The sequence below is a fragment of the Ictidomys tridecemlineatus genome, chromosome 1, assembly GCF_052094955.1.
Source record: "Ictidomys tridecemlineatus isolate mIctTri1 chromosome 1, mIctTri1.hap1, whole genome shotgun sequence".
Classification (NCBI taxonomy): domain Eukaryota; kingdom Metazoa; phylum Chordata; class Mammalia; order Rodentia; family Sciuridae; genus Ictidomys; species Ictidomys tridecemlineatus.
The window spans coordinates 251841314-251856202 of NC_135477.1; the positions used below are offsets into that span (position 1 = coordinate 251841314).

Below are 14889 nucleotides of genomic sequence, written 5' to 3' on the forward strand. Positions count from 1 at the left end.
AGACTGGGAGATGTAGATTCACAATCATGTTTTTGGATTTCTGAAAAGATATTTAAAGTAACCATGTGTCTTAGTTCAGGCTGCTATGACAAATTACCACAGACGAGGTGGATTCTAAACAACAGAGATTTATTTCTCACAGCTCTGGAGGCTGGACGTGCAAGACCACAGTGCAGCAAGGTCCGGTCTGGTGAGGGCTCTCCTCTGGATTGCAGCTGGCCGACGTCTCACTGCAGCCTCTCATGGCAGAGGAAGTGAGCTCTCTTGTGACTTTCCCCAGAGCACGAAACTCATTAATGTCATCTAATTGTAATCACCTCCATCAGACTCTCCTTCTAATACCATTACTATTAGGATTTCAAGGCATGAATTTTGAGGGGGACACAAGGGTTCAGAACAATGCACTCTCTAAATGTATTTTAAATAATTTAAGATCCTTGCATAGACAGTTCACATTATCAGGTAGCTCTCGCCAAACTCTTAAAAGATTTACAACATAAACTTCCCGAAGTTTCCACCAAAACTACAAAGCAGTATACTGATAGCTTACAAATGCCAAAGGCATACAGAAACTAGTCCAACCTCTGGAAGTATCTATATTCACCCAAATACAGTAAACTGCTGAAGATGTTACAGTAATACCTGTAATTTGCAGAGCATAACATATGTGCTAGGATTCATAGGAATTATGTGAATTCTTAGCAATTCTATTATGCATATCTTATTGTCCTTATTTTATAGATGTGGGAACTGAATCTTAAGAAGGTTAAATGATGTGGCTAAGACTATGTATCAAGAAAATGGCAAAGCCTGCCTTTTAACTGGCATTGGGGTCAGGTGCCTTTGGGATTAGGTCTTGGGGGCAAAGTCCTCTTTGATGTGATTTATGCCCTCATTGAAAAACAGCTTAAGAGAGGCCTCACCCCAATGTGAGGTTGCACTGAGAATATGGCTGTGAATCAGAAAGCAAGCCCAAAGCACATACCAGATCTGCTGGTGTGTTGATCTTGGACTTCCCGTTTTTTCCATAACCATGTTGTTTGTCAGTAGAGTCCCTCCCAGCATATCATATTCTATGATAGCAGCCCAGATGGGCTAGGACACATAGCCACAGTGTTCTGCTGCTGGTCTCTGATTAATCTCTAAGATGGCAAAGGATAAATGTAAGTGACTTTCTAAACTTGCCTTAGCTACTACAGTGCATAATTGTGTAACTTGACTTCTGTAAGTCTTTCATTATAAATGTGTCATAATTTATTTACAAAGTATTATGGTGAAAACCCAAAGTTACTTTTCTTCTCAGAGCATGAATTTAAGGAGTGAAGGGAACAGTACCAGTCTCAGTTAGCTCTGGTATTCTGAATGAGTCCTCTGTCAGCTGTTTGTTCATCAAGAGTCTGTTTGATCGGGTGCTCCGCTATGCAGGACTGAATCTCCTCCTTCAAGATACAACCATTCCCTTTCCCCTTCGGGTGCTTTTGGGGCAGGCAAAATCTTTACCACATAATTGCCTTCTGCAAAACACTGAATAATGCTTTGGCCTGCAAGGAACAGCCTTTCAATAGGCTTTTCCTAACCTATATTATTCTTTTCATTTTTTGGAAAGTGGGCAGTTGCCATGGAAATCAGTGTGATATTTGTTCAACACAATGCCATTGTCATTAGGTCTTAAACTGCTCCTTGGAGTTAAAACAATGTCTCATTTTATGAGTTAACGTTTCCATGGAAATGGCTTCAAGGCCACACTTATTTGTTGTAAATACACAAAAACGAATTTGGCAAAAGATAACAATTTAGTGGTGTACATGGTACCTGGATAAAGTAGAGAGGGGTTCAGGGTTCAGTAAGTATATTAAGTATTATTTGTTTACAACCTATTCTCTCCAGAAAAGGGCTTTACAGGCAGTCAGTTAGATTGGTTATATTCTTGTAAGAAAAATGCTTAGAATGTATTTTCCTGAAAATGCTTTCATGAATGTTATTTGTTAATCACTGTATTTTATGCTGTAGATTACTTCCTAATGCTTCGTTTAATTTAAAATATGATTGTTCACACATTGAGTTCTCCTGAAGTGGGCAATCTTAACATTTTTAAGGTTTCATTTTTCTTGTGTTGCTGTGTTAATGATAGGAGGTACATGAGCTTAGGTAGATCATCAGTAAATGTGGGCGTCAGTACCAAATGGAAATTTTTGTTGTGCTTCCATTGATTAAACCTTAGTGATTCAGCAGAGTCCCTGGGATGTGCTCAAAATGGGCATAACTAATGTACTTGTTTATGAAAGAGAATTCTTTAAACATATGTAGTGCTACCGACATTTCTAGATAAATCCTGGATTTAAAATTAGCTTGCACTAGCACTAGGCCATTCTTGGTATTAACAAAAGATGCTCATTTAGTGACCTCTACCATGTCCTCAGTCCCAGGTATGTGCTTTCCATTTATCTCATGATACCCAGGCTTGTTATTTCCAATTTGGAAACTGAGGCCCAGATAGATGAAATGACTTACTTGTCCTGCATCTTGCCCAGGTGGAACTTGGATAGAATCTAGCATCTGTCTTGTTCCAAAGCTATATTACTGACTATTAAATGGATTTTTCTAAAATCAACTGTTCATTTATTACATTTTAAGCATGTTTTTTTATTGTGATTTCTATTTCTGTACTTAATAAGTATGAAGGTGGTAAAATAACAAATTAAAATATTCTAATGAAAATTTTATTAAATAGATTGTTTTACAGTAAAAGAACAATCTCTGAACTTTTTACATCTCATTTGAAGGTGGTGCCTCACTGGATCTTAAGGCATGTCCTCCCAAACCATCCAAATGGATCCTGGACATGACTTGGCTGAATTTGGTGGAACTCAGCAAGCTTAGACAGTTCTCAGACATCCTTGATCAGGTAATTTGTTCTTTGAATAGACTTAAGCGAATGTCATGGTGAACAACTTTCTGATTTATCCCTAGCTGCAATGTTTGTGGAGGAGAGAAGTTTCTTAATATTGTCAATCTCAGCTGGTATTGCACGTGCTTGACCTTCGTTGCGGCTCATCCACACTCCGAGAAAGCAAACTGCATACGTTGCAGACTGGTCCTGCAGGGGAAATGGGCCCAGGAAGTTCAACTAGTGCTGTCTTGGGGCATGTGTTGGAATCACCAGTTGAAGTTCTACAAGTAGAAAGATGATATATTCAATCAGACTAAATAATTACCCATACTTAAAGTCTTTGTTTCTTTGTAGAGATTAAATGAAAAGAAATATGAAGAACCTGCCACTGGATACTAAATTTTCCTTTCTTGCCTTTTTTCACTTTCCCTCTTCTTCTTCTTCCTCTCTTGATTCTCCTGTTACTCTCCTTTGGTTTGACACTGGATGTGAACCTCATGCAAACACTTGGCCTCTTACCTTGAGCAGCGATTGTCCTTCCAAAATCACTTAGTTCCTGAGGTGTTGTGTGTGTGTTGGAATAATGGAAGTTGGGTATTGAAAGTTGAATTGGGACAAGCCAAGAAGCAAATTTTTGAATATCAGGTGACCACAGAGAAGTGGGATTGGCAGCAAGGTGGCTTTATTCAGCTTCAAGTAGCATTAAGAGTTTTTGTTGACCAGAAAATATCTTCAGGTTGGTTCTTGACCTTCCCAGTTCAAGTTAACCAAATGTTTAAGTTCTGGCATATTTTATGTTTTAGCTGGTGATGTTGTTATTACTACCTTGTAGGTGGGGTGAAAACCATTCTTTTGAATTAGATAACGTTGTGAGGTATGAATGCACTCTTGCTTTTTTCCTTTGTGGAATGACCCCCAATGACCTTTCCTGGGTCATGGTCTGCCATTGAAGTTGCTACCTCCTGGAGATTGTATCTTATGCCTGAAATCCTTCCACATTGTATGGATTTTAATGGTTGAAAGAAGTTATTTTATATTCTTTTTTAAATTTTTTTATTGGTTGTTCAAAACATTACAAAGCTCTTGACATATCATATTTCATACATAAGCTTCAAGTGAGTTATGAACTCCCATTTTTACCCCAAACACAGATTGCAGAATCACATCGGTTACACATCCACATTTTTACATAATGCCATACTAGTAACTGTTGTATTCTGCTACCTTTCCTATCCTCTACCATCCCCCATCCCCTCCCCTCCCATCTTCTCTCTCTACCCCATCTACTGTAATTCATTTCTCTCCTTGTTTATTTTCCCATTCTCCTCACAACATCTTATATGTAATTTTGTATAACAATGAGGGTCTCCCTCCATTTCCATGCAATTCCCCTTTTCTCTCCCTTTCCCTCCCACTTCATGTCTCTGTTTATTGTTAGTCTTTTCTTCCTGCTCTTCCTCCCTGCTCTATTCTTAGTTGCTCTCATTATATCAAAGAAGACATTTGGTATTTGTTTTTTAGGGATTGGCTAGCTTCACTAAGCATAATCTGCTCTAGTGCCATCCATTTCCCTGCGAATTCCATAATTTTGTCATTTTTTAGTGCTGTGTAATACTCCATGGTGTATAGATGCCACATTTTTTTAATCCATTCATCCATTGAAGGGCATCTGGGTTGGTTCCACAGTCTTGCTATTGTGAATTGTGCTGCTATGAACATTGATGTGGCAGTATCCCTGTAGTATGCTCTTTTAAGGTCTTCAGGGAATAGTCCGAGAAGGGCAATAGCTGGGTCAAATGGTGGTTCCATTCCCAGCTTTCCCAGGAATCTCCATACTGCTTTTCAAAGTGGCCGAACCAATTTGCAGTCCCACCAGCAATGTACAAGAGTACCCTTTCCCCCACATCCTCTCCAGCAGTTATTTTATATTCTAACACCATGCTTTCTAAATATAAATTTAGAATGTTATTTATCCCCTTTGATTGGGCCACAAAGGAAATATACTAAAACTCATAAGATTATGTTTATCTTTAGATGTTGTTTGTTCAATGTTTTTGATTTGCTTCCTCCGTAAAGCTTTTGTCTCTTTGGTTTCTGAACTCCGGGGAAAATGCAATATGTCCTTTTACTCTTTACCAAATAACCTAAAGGTAGCAGGTGTTTGATCATTCATTTGACAGTGGGATTAAATGTGACACCTCAACTTATCTCACATTAGAAGAGTATTGACTATAAACCTATTTATTCAATAGTAAACATGTATTAATGTGTCTGGAGTGGTTCTGGAAGTAAGGATACATCAGTGAATAAGGTATGATTCCTGAACATGTGAGTATTTTGTGGAGCAAATTAGACTCTTTGTAATAGTTAAAATGAATCTTCATTTATTTCTTTATTCATTATAAATTTGTAACCATAAAGACATAAAAGAAATTGAGACTCCTAGGACTCTCCCTACTTTGGAAGCTAGCTGTTGGCTGGTGTTAATATGTAGAGTGGCTTTGGAGCTAATTACATTGGATTTTTGGACTGTGTTAGACTTTTTGGCACTAAAATATAAAATAAAAAATTAGTAAAGGAATATGGTTCACACATGTCTAGAATGTTCAGAAGGTTTGATGAAAAAGATCTGAACTATTTCTCAAAAATTTTTTTGAGTGATGTGACACATTTCTTATCCCATGGTATTTCTTCAGATATCAAGAAATGAGAAAATGTGGAAAACTTGGTTTGATAAGGAAAATCCTGAGGAGGAACCTCTTCCTAATGCCTATGATAAATCTCTTGACTGCTTCAGACGTCTTCTCCTTATTCGGTCCTGGTGTCCGGACAGAACCATTGCCCAGGTAAAAAGTGTGTCTGAACAGGAAACAGAAGAAATGTTTTAAAGGAGAAATTCCCTTTAAACTCAAAGAAATATTTTAAATGTTATTGAGTAAGAATTTCCTTGTGGCCATCTAAGTAATTTTCTAGCAACACGAATGTGAAAAATGGAAGTGAACCACATACAGATGAGCCAAGGGGTATTTTTTGGCTGAGTGATTTATTAACCTCTTTTGGTCCAAGAAGTTCAATGAAAGTAAAAGAGCAAAACCATGATTCTAAGCTTGGCGTGTGGGCATAAAATAAAGGGAGTGCGTTATTCTTGTGGACCATTTTACTGTAACTCAGAAGTGATATGGGTGCTCTGTTCTGCTCGTGGTAAGTCAGTGTTGTTTAAGCAGGAAGAATGCAGAGGCATCGAGGAAGAGGGTGTCTAGAGGGAAGGACAGAGCTTCCCAGCTTGTAGTCACTTCCCCAGAAAAATGTCAAACTCCAAATGTTAGAAAGAAAGGTGTACTAAAACTGTTCAAAGTTTCCATGTGATGTAAGTGTGACTCTTGCCTCCAAAAGATACATCTTTTTCACGACCTTTGATCCGTTGGCTTAGTATCATGGTGATTTGCCACTAAAAAGACTTGGGTCTTGCTTTCACCAATAAAAGTTCAGTATTGAGCATAGGTTGACCCCTCAAGGACTTCTCTGGAAAAGCCGTGGAGTACTATAGACTGGAGTCTATAATAGAACACAGGGCATTTTCCCCTCCAGTCTTCAAGGGAGTGTTAAAAAGATATGGAGTGACCACCCAGGTCCACCTAGGTACCATGGAATCATGAAAACGGCTAGGTCCAATGATTTATTGAGAAAGGAAAAATGAGTTTTGCCACTCAGGGCACTGAGATCACTCATCTTTTCCGTTTTTCTTCTTCTACTTCATTACTTTTATTCTGCCCAAATGAATTGTCAAACAGTTGCCTTATTTCAGTGCAATATAGAAGAGAAGGTTCAGGTATAATAGTTTGTTTCTCTCTCTTTCTCTCTCTCTCTCTCTTCCCCCTTCCCTCCCTCCCTTCCTCTCTTCCTTCTTTCTTTCTTTTTCTTTCCCCCAGTCCCTTCCTACCTCTCTCTCTTCCTTCCTTTTTTTCCTTTTCGTTCTTCCTCTTTCTCCCTCTCCTTCTTTCTCTCTTTTCTTTTCTCATAAAAACTTTATGAGGTTCTTTGTAACTTGTCATCCTTATCTTGGCTCTGTCACCCTTGGGCTGAACACAGCCATGGCCTTCTAAGTGGTCAGCTTGGTCCCATCCTGTGTACTCTGGTCCAAACTATATATTCTGGAAGAAACGGAATGAACCTGCCATTTCTCAGCCTTTTATGTCTTTCGACGGCTTTCCATGGCTCTTATGGTAACACTCATGTCCTAAACAAGGTCTATAGGCCCCTCTGGAAATCTGTTTTATCCTCCTAAAATTTTATTTTCACTTTAGAGTTCTTCTTCTTTTTAAAAAATTTCCTACCAGATGACTTCTTGGGAAGCACATTCGAAGGTCTAAAATGTAGATACATTCAATTTCCGTCCCTTGTATGTGGCATCTGGCTTTTCATTGCTGCTTCTCTGCATTTCCACTGTGTGTGACTCGGTTCACATCAGGGTTTGCTCAGCCACCTGGTTGCAGGACTGCTGCCCCGTCAGAGGGTGTCTCCTGCACACACACACACACACACACACACACACACACACTGGTGACAAGGGGAGGCCCGGTCAGGTGAGAGGCTCACTAGTTTACTTTCTCCCCTACTCAAAGGTGAGCCTGTTTCACTGGGAACAGACACTTGAGTCAGGACGTTCTTCTGAGTTGGGTGAGGAGTAACCCGCACAATGTGGCACTCTATTTCCATTCATGCCAATGAGATGCCGGCTTCTTACAGATGGGCAGGTTGTGCAGAAGCCTGGCTGCCCACACTGAATCAGTTCTTCCACAATTTATACGGACATCCTTCTGTCCCCAGATGGTGACTTGCTCTCTTCTGCCCCCAGATTCCTGTGTATCTACCCTCTGCAAAGAATGCTCACCACTCTGACCCTCCTGGCTGTCTTCTTTGCCTAGGTGAATCTACCATAGCAGCTTAAGTGCTCCTTTCACAAGCAAACCTACTGAGTGTATTTTCACATCATTCTGCAGACTGTAAATCCTCCAAACTAGCTTATTGGCTATTGCTGACTCAATGTTTGTGTAATGCTGGGGAGTGGCAGGCTTCTCAAAAGCCTGGTCATTTGTCTACTGTTTTGTCCTAAAATCTGTCTCTGTGCTCTGAACAGAGGGGAGGTCATGGTTTAAAGTCTATAACTGTGTAGGAGGGATGTTTGCCAGGATAGAGAGAAGCAGTAATACCTATGCTGGCCCAATGAGATAACTCAGGATGTTAAATAAAAGTTAAATGTTAAATGAAAGTTGAAGTAAGAAGAGGAAGAAAGGTCCTCCTATTGCCCGAGTTTTCTATAGTTTCAAGTCGATGCCCAATACACTAGAAACTTGTCTGGAATTGTAGAGTATTCCTATGTAACATCTTTACATCATAGATTCATTGCAACTCTTTAGACTTGAAGCCATGGCTGTGATCCTATATGAGAATGTCTCTTCTCCAGGAATAGGAATTTTGTCCTCAGAATTCAGTCATCATTCCCATTACAGGTGAGATAGCCTTCTTCATCACCTGTTCCAGGAGTTGGCAAAACAGAGCTCACTGACAAAGACTGGCCCACTATCTGTTTATGAATAGCTTGTGAATTAAGAATCATTTTTATATTTTTAAATACTTGAAAAAGTCACAAGAATAATACTTTGTGACTTGTGAAAACTGTATTCCATTTACATTTCAATATCTATAAAGATTCACTTATTTTTATTGACAAATAATAATTGTGTGTATTTATGGGGTACAAGGTAATATTTCATTACTGTGCATTGTGTAATCAGGCTACAGTGTTCATTGGGACATAGCTTTGCTGATTTGCTTATAAACTCCCTATGATTGCCTGCATGCTGCAATGGAAGAATTGAAACACCTGGCCCCTGAGTATTCTAGCATGTTAGCTCATGTCTCATATGGTGCTGTTTATGTTGGGTCAGTGCTGACCTATATGGTGGTATGGGCTTTGTTGGCTCTTCATTATCCTGGGGTAACAAGCACTTGAATCTTGATGTGGTGATGGCAGGTACCTGTGGCTGAGAAACAATGTGACTCTGCCATGCCAACGTGTCCAGCTTTTGGAACCCTTCCTGACCACAGAGCTCACTGCTTCACTGATTCTGACTGAACGTGTACATAGGGCAGTTTTTTGACGAAGTCCAAGAACATGTCAGGAAAACTTTTTAAATACCTGTCAGAAGGCTGCAGAAAAATGTGTGTGCATTTAGACCCAGGTTAGAGACTTTGATACTGAATCTTGATAACCTATAAAAAATATTGAAAGGAAAGAAAATAAATGTCAACTGTGCCCCAAATTCAATTGGATTGAACTCCATCCATTTCTTCAGAACAACTCTCAACCACTAAAACTTAAGGGTGGAAAGTTGGAATGCGAGGCCACTCCTAGAGCAAGGGGCCCAGGCTCCAACTGGTCATTTCAATGTAAATGGCCTAGTTCTGCCAGCAAGTGAGGGCCCTGACTAGCACCAGGACCTTTGGGAACCAGTGGATAGCTTTTCCACAAAGTCACCAAGAGATAGTTGCCAAGTCCAAGAAAGCCGAGTCCTCTACCAAATGGACGCGGCCTTTTAATCTTGCATTGATATAGCGGACTGAAGATTAATGGGAGAGATTGGGACTTCTGAAGGTGGTGGAGGGTCCCACAGAAAAATGATCTAGCTCTTTCTGAATTAGTGGCTATAGGTTTAGGAAATGGGAACACTCATTTAATCTTTTTTTTTAATTTGCCTTCTCTTGGGGAAGATGAATATTTCATAGTAGAGCTTTTACATGTCCATAAACCAGGAGGAATCAGGAAGTAACCTCTGTGGACATTCAGCAGTTGAGACTCAGTTGGCACCTACTTCCTTTCTCTTACCAAGATACCAGAGGCATTGGGAAACCAGGAGATTCCTTTGTCATGGCCACCACCTCCCCATCTCTAACCAGTAAAGAGGGCAAACATGGTGAGGAACCTCAGATCAGTTTGGAAGCTCAGGAACTTGGGTTATGCCAATCACTTTGAAGATGAATGACAAGATATCAAAGATGAGGGAAGAGTGAGTGTATGCTACCAGATGAAATCGAACTGTGGATTCTTTTAAGCCCAAGATACAGGTTTAAACAGTCCGGCCTCCTCTTGGGTCCAGGTCTAACTGAAACCTTTTGAATTTGAGGGAAGTTCTGCTGAGTCTGTCGTGTTTCACTAGGAATAGAAGTGGGGAGATTGCACGTGTCAGATTGTTTTGAGAATGGTAATGCAGGGGAATCCTATTGAGGATGGAAACCTGCATTTTGCCCACCTGAGTTGGGAGAAGATATCAGAATTGGAAAAAGAATTTCTTTGAGAGAATTCAGTTATTTCTGAAGGAAATAGAGATCAAGGGTCATATCACAATGCTATTTGTTGAAAAATAAGCAGCGTTTTTTACGTTGTTTGAAAAAGGACTATATTGTTATTGGAGATATTTTTATGGCAGATTATGAAGCGGATGAAGTCTGTTAATGTCATATTGTGAACATGGGTTTCATTGGAGGCAAAATTAATAAAAGGGATGAACCAAAACTGAATGATGAAAAGAAATATGATTGAATAAATCTTTTCATGCATTCAGTACCCAATACATTTCATGAATAAATCTAATTCATGCATTCAGTACCCAATACATTTCATTCAATACATGGTCATTCAATACTTATCTATTTGATATGTATCTATTAGATACTAGACATCATGCTATTTGATTATTTAAATACATACATATATTTGTCTTATAGAATCTGAAATAATAAAGTATCCTAATATTTTTATTTCTTACGTATAGCAAGAAGCAATCTGTATTTTAATGGGCTCTGGACTAAGAGGCATTCAACTTGGGTTCTGATCTTTTAACAGATTTTTTTTTGGCAAGTGACACAACCTCTCTGCCTATAGAATGGGAATATGAACAGCAAGCAAACAAGAAAAAGAAGTCTCTGCCCTATTGCCCTGGCAGGATTACTATGGACATCTTTGAGATACTTTGAAAGTTATACTGCGTTGTGTACAGAAAGGAGTTGAAGCAATTCTTGTTGACTTTGTACTGTTTTTGGCAGGCCCGAAAGTACATCATGGAGTCCATGGGTCAAAACTATGCCGAAGGAGTTATCTTGGACTTGGAAAAGACATGGGAGGAATCTGACCCACGGACACCACTCATCTGTCTCCTCTCTATGGGCTCAGACCCTACAGAGTCCATCATTGCCTTGGGGAAGAGATTGAAAATAGAAACCCGTTTTGTGTCCATGGGCCAGGGCCAGGAGGTCCACGCACGAAAGCTCTTGCAGCAGACCATGGCAAATGTAAGACCAAATATCCCGTTTAAAAAAAATTCTCAAGATTATGATGTGGGCATTGCAGATGATTTTCTACATATTCCATAGGTTAGATAATGAGGAAAAGATATTTCATTATCCCGAAGTTTGCCTGAATTGTTTTATACAAAGAATCTTCTTACACTCACAGTATAATTTATTCAAAAGATATGGCCTATTGTTTTCTACGTCTTATGTTGTGAGTGGTCTGATTTCCAGGGAAGATCCTTCCATATTTTAGAGGGTATGTGTCTGGCTGGTGGTATTCCAAGAGCACAAGGGGGAAAAGTAGGTAGCAGGTCTTGACATTCAGGAGGAAAACTTTCTTTCACCTGTTTTCAGCGTGGTTATTAGACCTTCATGTGCTGATTTCTCCAGTCCAGAACCTGTTTTGCCTTCTAAATACTATAAGTGTCTCATCTTTCATTGACTTTCAATCTTCCTCTTTCAGCCCTTCTTGCCAAACTTCCAAGAATACCTTCTGCCACCTGCTCTTGGGGGTTTGGGGAGTTGTGTGACACAAATCAGCTTACACATCAGCTTTCCCCAAATACCAGATTAGGATTCAGCTTTCTTGAGCCTGTTTTAAACAGTATTGAGATTATTCTCTTACTGTCTTTGTCCTTAGGAGTTCAGACTTTAAAAAGTGTCCCTTCATTATAGGGTTAATGGAATTTGAAAGGGAGCTAAGTGGATGTTTTCAATCCACTGTCTTTACTTGGAAGTCCTAGATCTTTTTCTGTTTTACTTTGGTTATTGTGTGACTGTTACTTGGGTCATCACTGTGATTGGCATGGTAGTATACCATAAAATGCATATGGCGACACCATCAAAGCGTATCTCAATTAAATGTTACTCTATTCTCCATATGACCTGGATTAACTTAAAGTGGTTCTTGTGCTTCTTTAGCAGATTTTAGTTATTTAACTTCTAAGTTAAATTTTTAAAAAAATTTTTTTCAACAAATATTTTTTAGAAAAATTTATGGGTGGAACACAAAATAACCTAGTTTCCATTTGTTGTTCTTGATTTAGGGAGGATGGGCGCTTTTACAGAACTGTCACTTGGGACTTGATTTCCTGGATGAACTCATGGACATAATTACAGAAACTGAGACAGTGCACGGCGCTTTTCGCCTGTGGATGACCACTGAGGTTCACAAGCAGTTTCCCATTACACTCCTTCAGATGTCCATTAAATTTGCCAACGAGCCTCCACAAGGCCTCCGGGCAGGACTCAAGAGAACATATGGTGGTGAGTTGAGGAAGACTTCGGATCTATAGGTTGTTTTATTTTTATTTTTTGTACATAAAAATAAAAAAATATTTCTATGAAGGAATTATAAAAGCAGAATTAGCAAATAATACTCTTATTTAATTTGCTGGAGAGCAATGATCCTCTCACATCATGCTCCATGGGAAATAGGCTCTGCTGTGACCAAGCCAAGTTCACGGTTTCCCCCTTGATTTTCCTGCCATTGCTCCATGTCAGCCTATTGCTGTTCTCCACCTAGACATTACCTTTTATGTAAACACACAGAATCAGCAATTTGGCTGCTTATGGCCTTTGTGCTCCGTATCTAAAGTAGTGCAGTAGCCTTTTCCAGGAGGAGTCTGAATTGAAAGGATGGCCTGTCTCCATCCATTAGGGCCACCTGTCACAACATCAGCCAAGTTGAAACACGGTGGTGACAAACAGACAAGACGGCCTCCAGTCCTGCAGGGAACTGAGATTGCGTTGCTTGTCTGCTCCTCTGCTTTGTAGCATTGGGTCTGGAATTCGTGGTCATGAAAAGAGCAGGAAACCTGGAGTCAGGAGTCTTGATTCTGTGTTTCCTGAAGACAACTGCTTTGCTCGAGTGCTAATCGCTCAACCAACCTGAACGTCAATTTTCTCAAATGTAAAAGAGGGACCGGAAGGTCTATCCAGGAAGATTGGAATAAATTATAATTAAATGAATGTGTTTAATCATTATGTTTTAGTTTGAAAAATCTGCACAGATTTTTTTGGGGAAGGTTGTTAACAAGAGTCAAATTCCTGCCAATCTACAAGGAAATATGGGGATAAAATAGAGGTGGAAGGATAATGGCAGTAAAAATTAAATAATATGCAACTTAGTATATAATATAATATATAAATATGTAATAATAATAATGATTTAGGGAATGTACCTAGGTTGCTGTGGGCTTCTAAATACATTATTTTAATTAATATTGAAGTATTAAGTGTATATGCTCTGACTATATGCCCCAATAATACTGATACAATAATTATTAGTAGCAGTTATAATGGTAATAATAGCATTTATTTTAACTGGTATTATCCTTCTATTCCTATTTTATTCTCACACTATTTTGATAGATTGTCAGGAGCTTGATCCATGTTAACAACCCTGCCCCCAATATTTTTGCAGATTCTTCACAGAACACCCAAAACTTAACTTATAATTGTCATATGTATGTAGTAAAAATTCAGAATAAATGCAGTTTAGTATTAGGAGTTTGTAAAAATAACTATTTATGAAAGAGATAGAAAATAAAGTCATTAGAGAGAGGATTCACATTTTCGCCTGGCTGACCACACAGGTGTGAGCCAAGACCTGCTGGATGTGAGTGCGGGGGCGCAGTGGAAGCCCATGCTGTACGCGGTAGCCTTCCTGCACTCCACGGTCCAGGAGAGGCGCAAGTTTGGTCCCCTGGGGTGGAATATTCCCTATGAATTTAATCAGGCGGACTTCAATGCCACTGTGCAGTTCATCCAGAACCACTTAGACGACATGGATATCAAAAAGGTACCGCTGTGCTTGTTGTCCCTCGTCACAGGGACTCTGGGTGAGGGTGGTCAGGCTCATGTGACTGCCTCACTTGGGAAGCCACGTGTGAGCCATCATGATGTCACAGCAACTTGTCAAACCCACCTTTTAACTTCAGGGGAAAAAATGGAGGAATTTGATTCTCATTTCATTTCTCAAAGTCAAGTTGACGTCCTATGTCCACAGCCTGTTGCAAGGGTGGAGGGTGGAGTTAGGGGAAGGGGATTGATTTTAAATCCTAAAAATTAAAACATGAGAATCTAGAATGCTTTGGAAATGTGTGCTTTTTAAGGAACTGCCTCAGTATTCTCTCAAGAAGTAAACAATTTTCATATTAATATTAAAGTATGAAAATATATTAATGCCTCAAGAGGGTGTTTCAAATCAAAAAGGCAAGCTCAAGTAACCCCTCCTGTCTGCCTGTTTAGTCTGCTTCCTGCTCTCTGTCTTCACTTCCTGATGACGGATCACTGACTGGAATGAAGGACTTTGATGACAATGACCATGTGGATGTCACTTGGCAGGGGAAACAAGGACGAGACAAGAGTCAGTTCTGTATAATTGTTCTGGTTTATTTTCCCAGGGCGTCTCCTGGACCACTGTCCGCTACATGATAGGAGAGATTCAGTATGGAGGCAGAGTCACTGATGACTATGATAAGAGATTGTTGAACACCTTTGCAAAGGTTTGGTTCAGTGAAAACATGTTTGGACCAGATTTCAGCTTTTATCAAGGATATAATATCCCGAAATGCAGCACCGTGGATAACTATCTTCAATATATCCAGGTTGGTCAACCACAGAGTTGTTTTTTTTTTTTTTTTACC

At 39.5% G+C, this 14889-nt stretch overlaps 1 protein-coding gene across 2 annotated transcripts in view; it reads left to right on the forward strand.

Moving 5' to 3' along the window:
- Dnah5 (dynein axonemal heavy chain 5) overlaps positions 1-14889 on the forward strand; it is a 279864-nt gene that overhangs the window by 229206 nt on the left and 35769 nt on the right. For both annotated transcript variants that reach the window (XM_078018064.1, XM_078018069.1), the window contains exons 69-74: positions 2784-2905; positions 5587-5736; positions 10994-11239; positions 12286-12505; positions 13837-14042; positions 14647-14850. In XM_078018064.1, the coding sequence (XP_077874190.1) occupies positions 2784-2905; positions 5587-5736; positions 10994-11239; positions 12286-12505; positions 13837-14042; positions 14647-14850 (1148 nt within the window). The remainder of the gene's footprint in view (positions 1-2783; positions 2906-5586; positions 5737-10993; positions 11240-12285; positions 12506-13836; positions 14043-14646; positions 14851-14889) is intronic.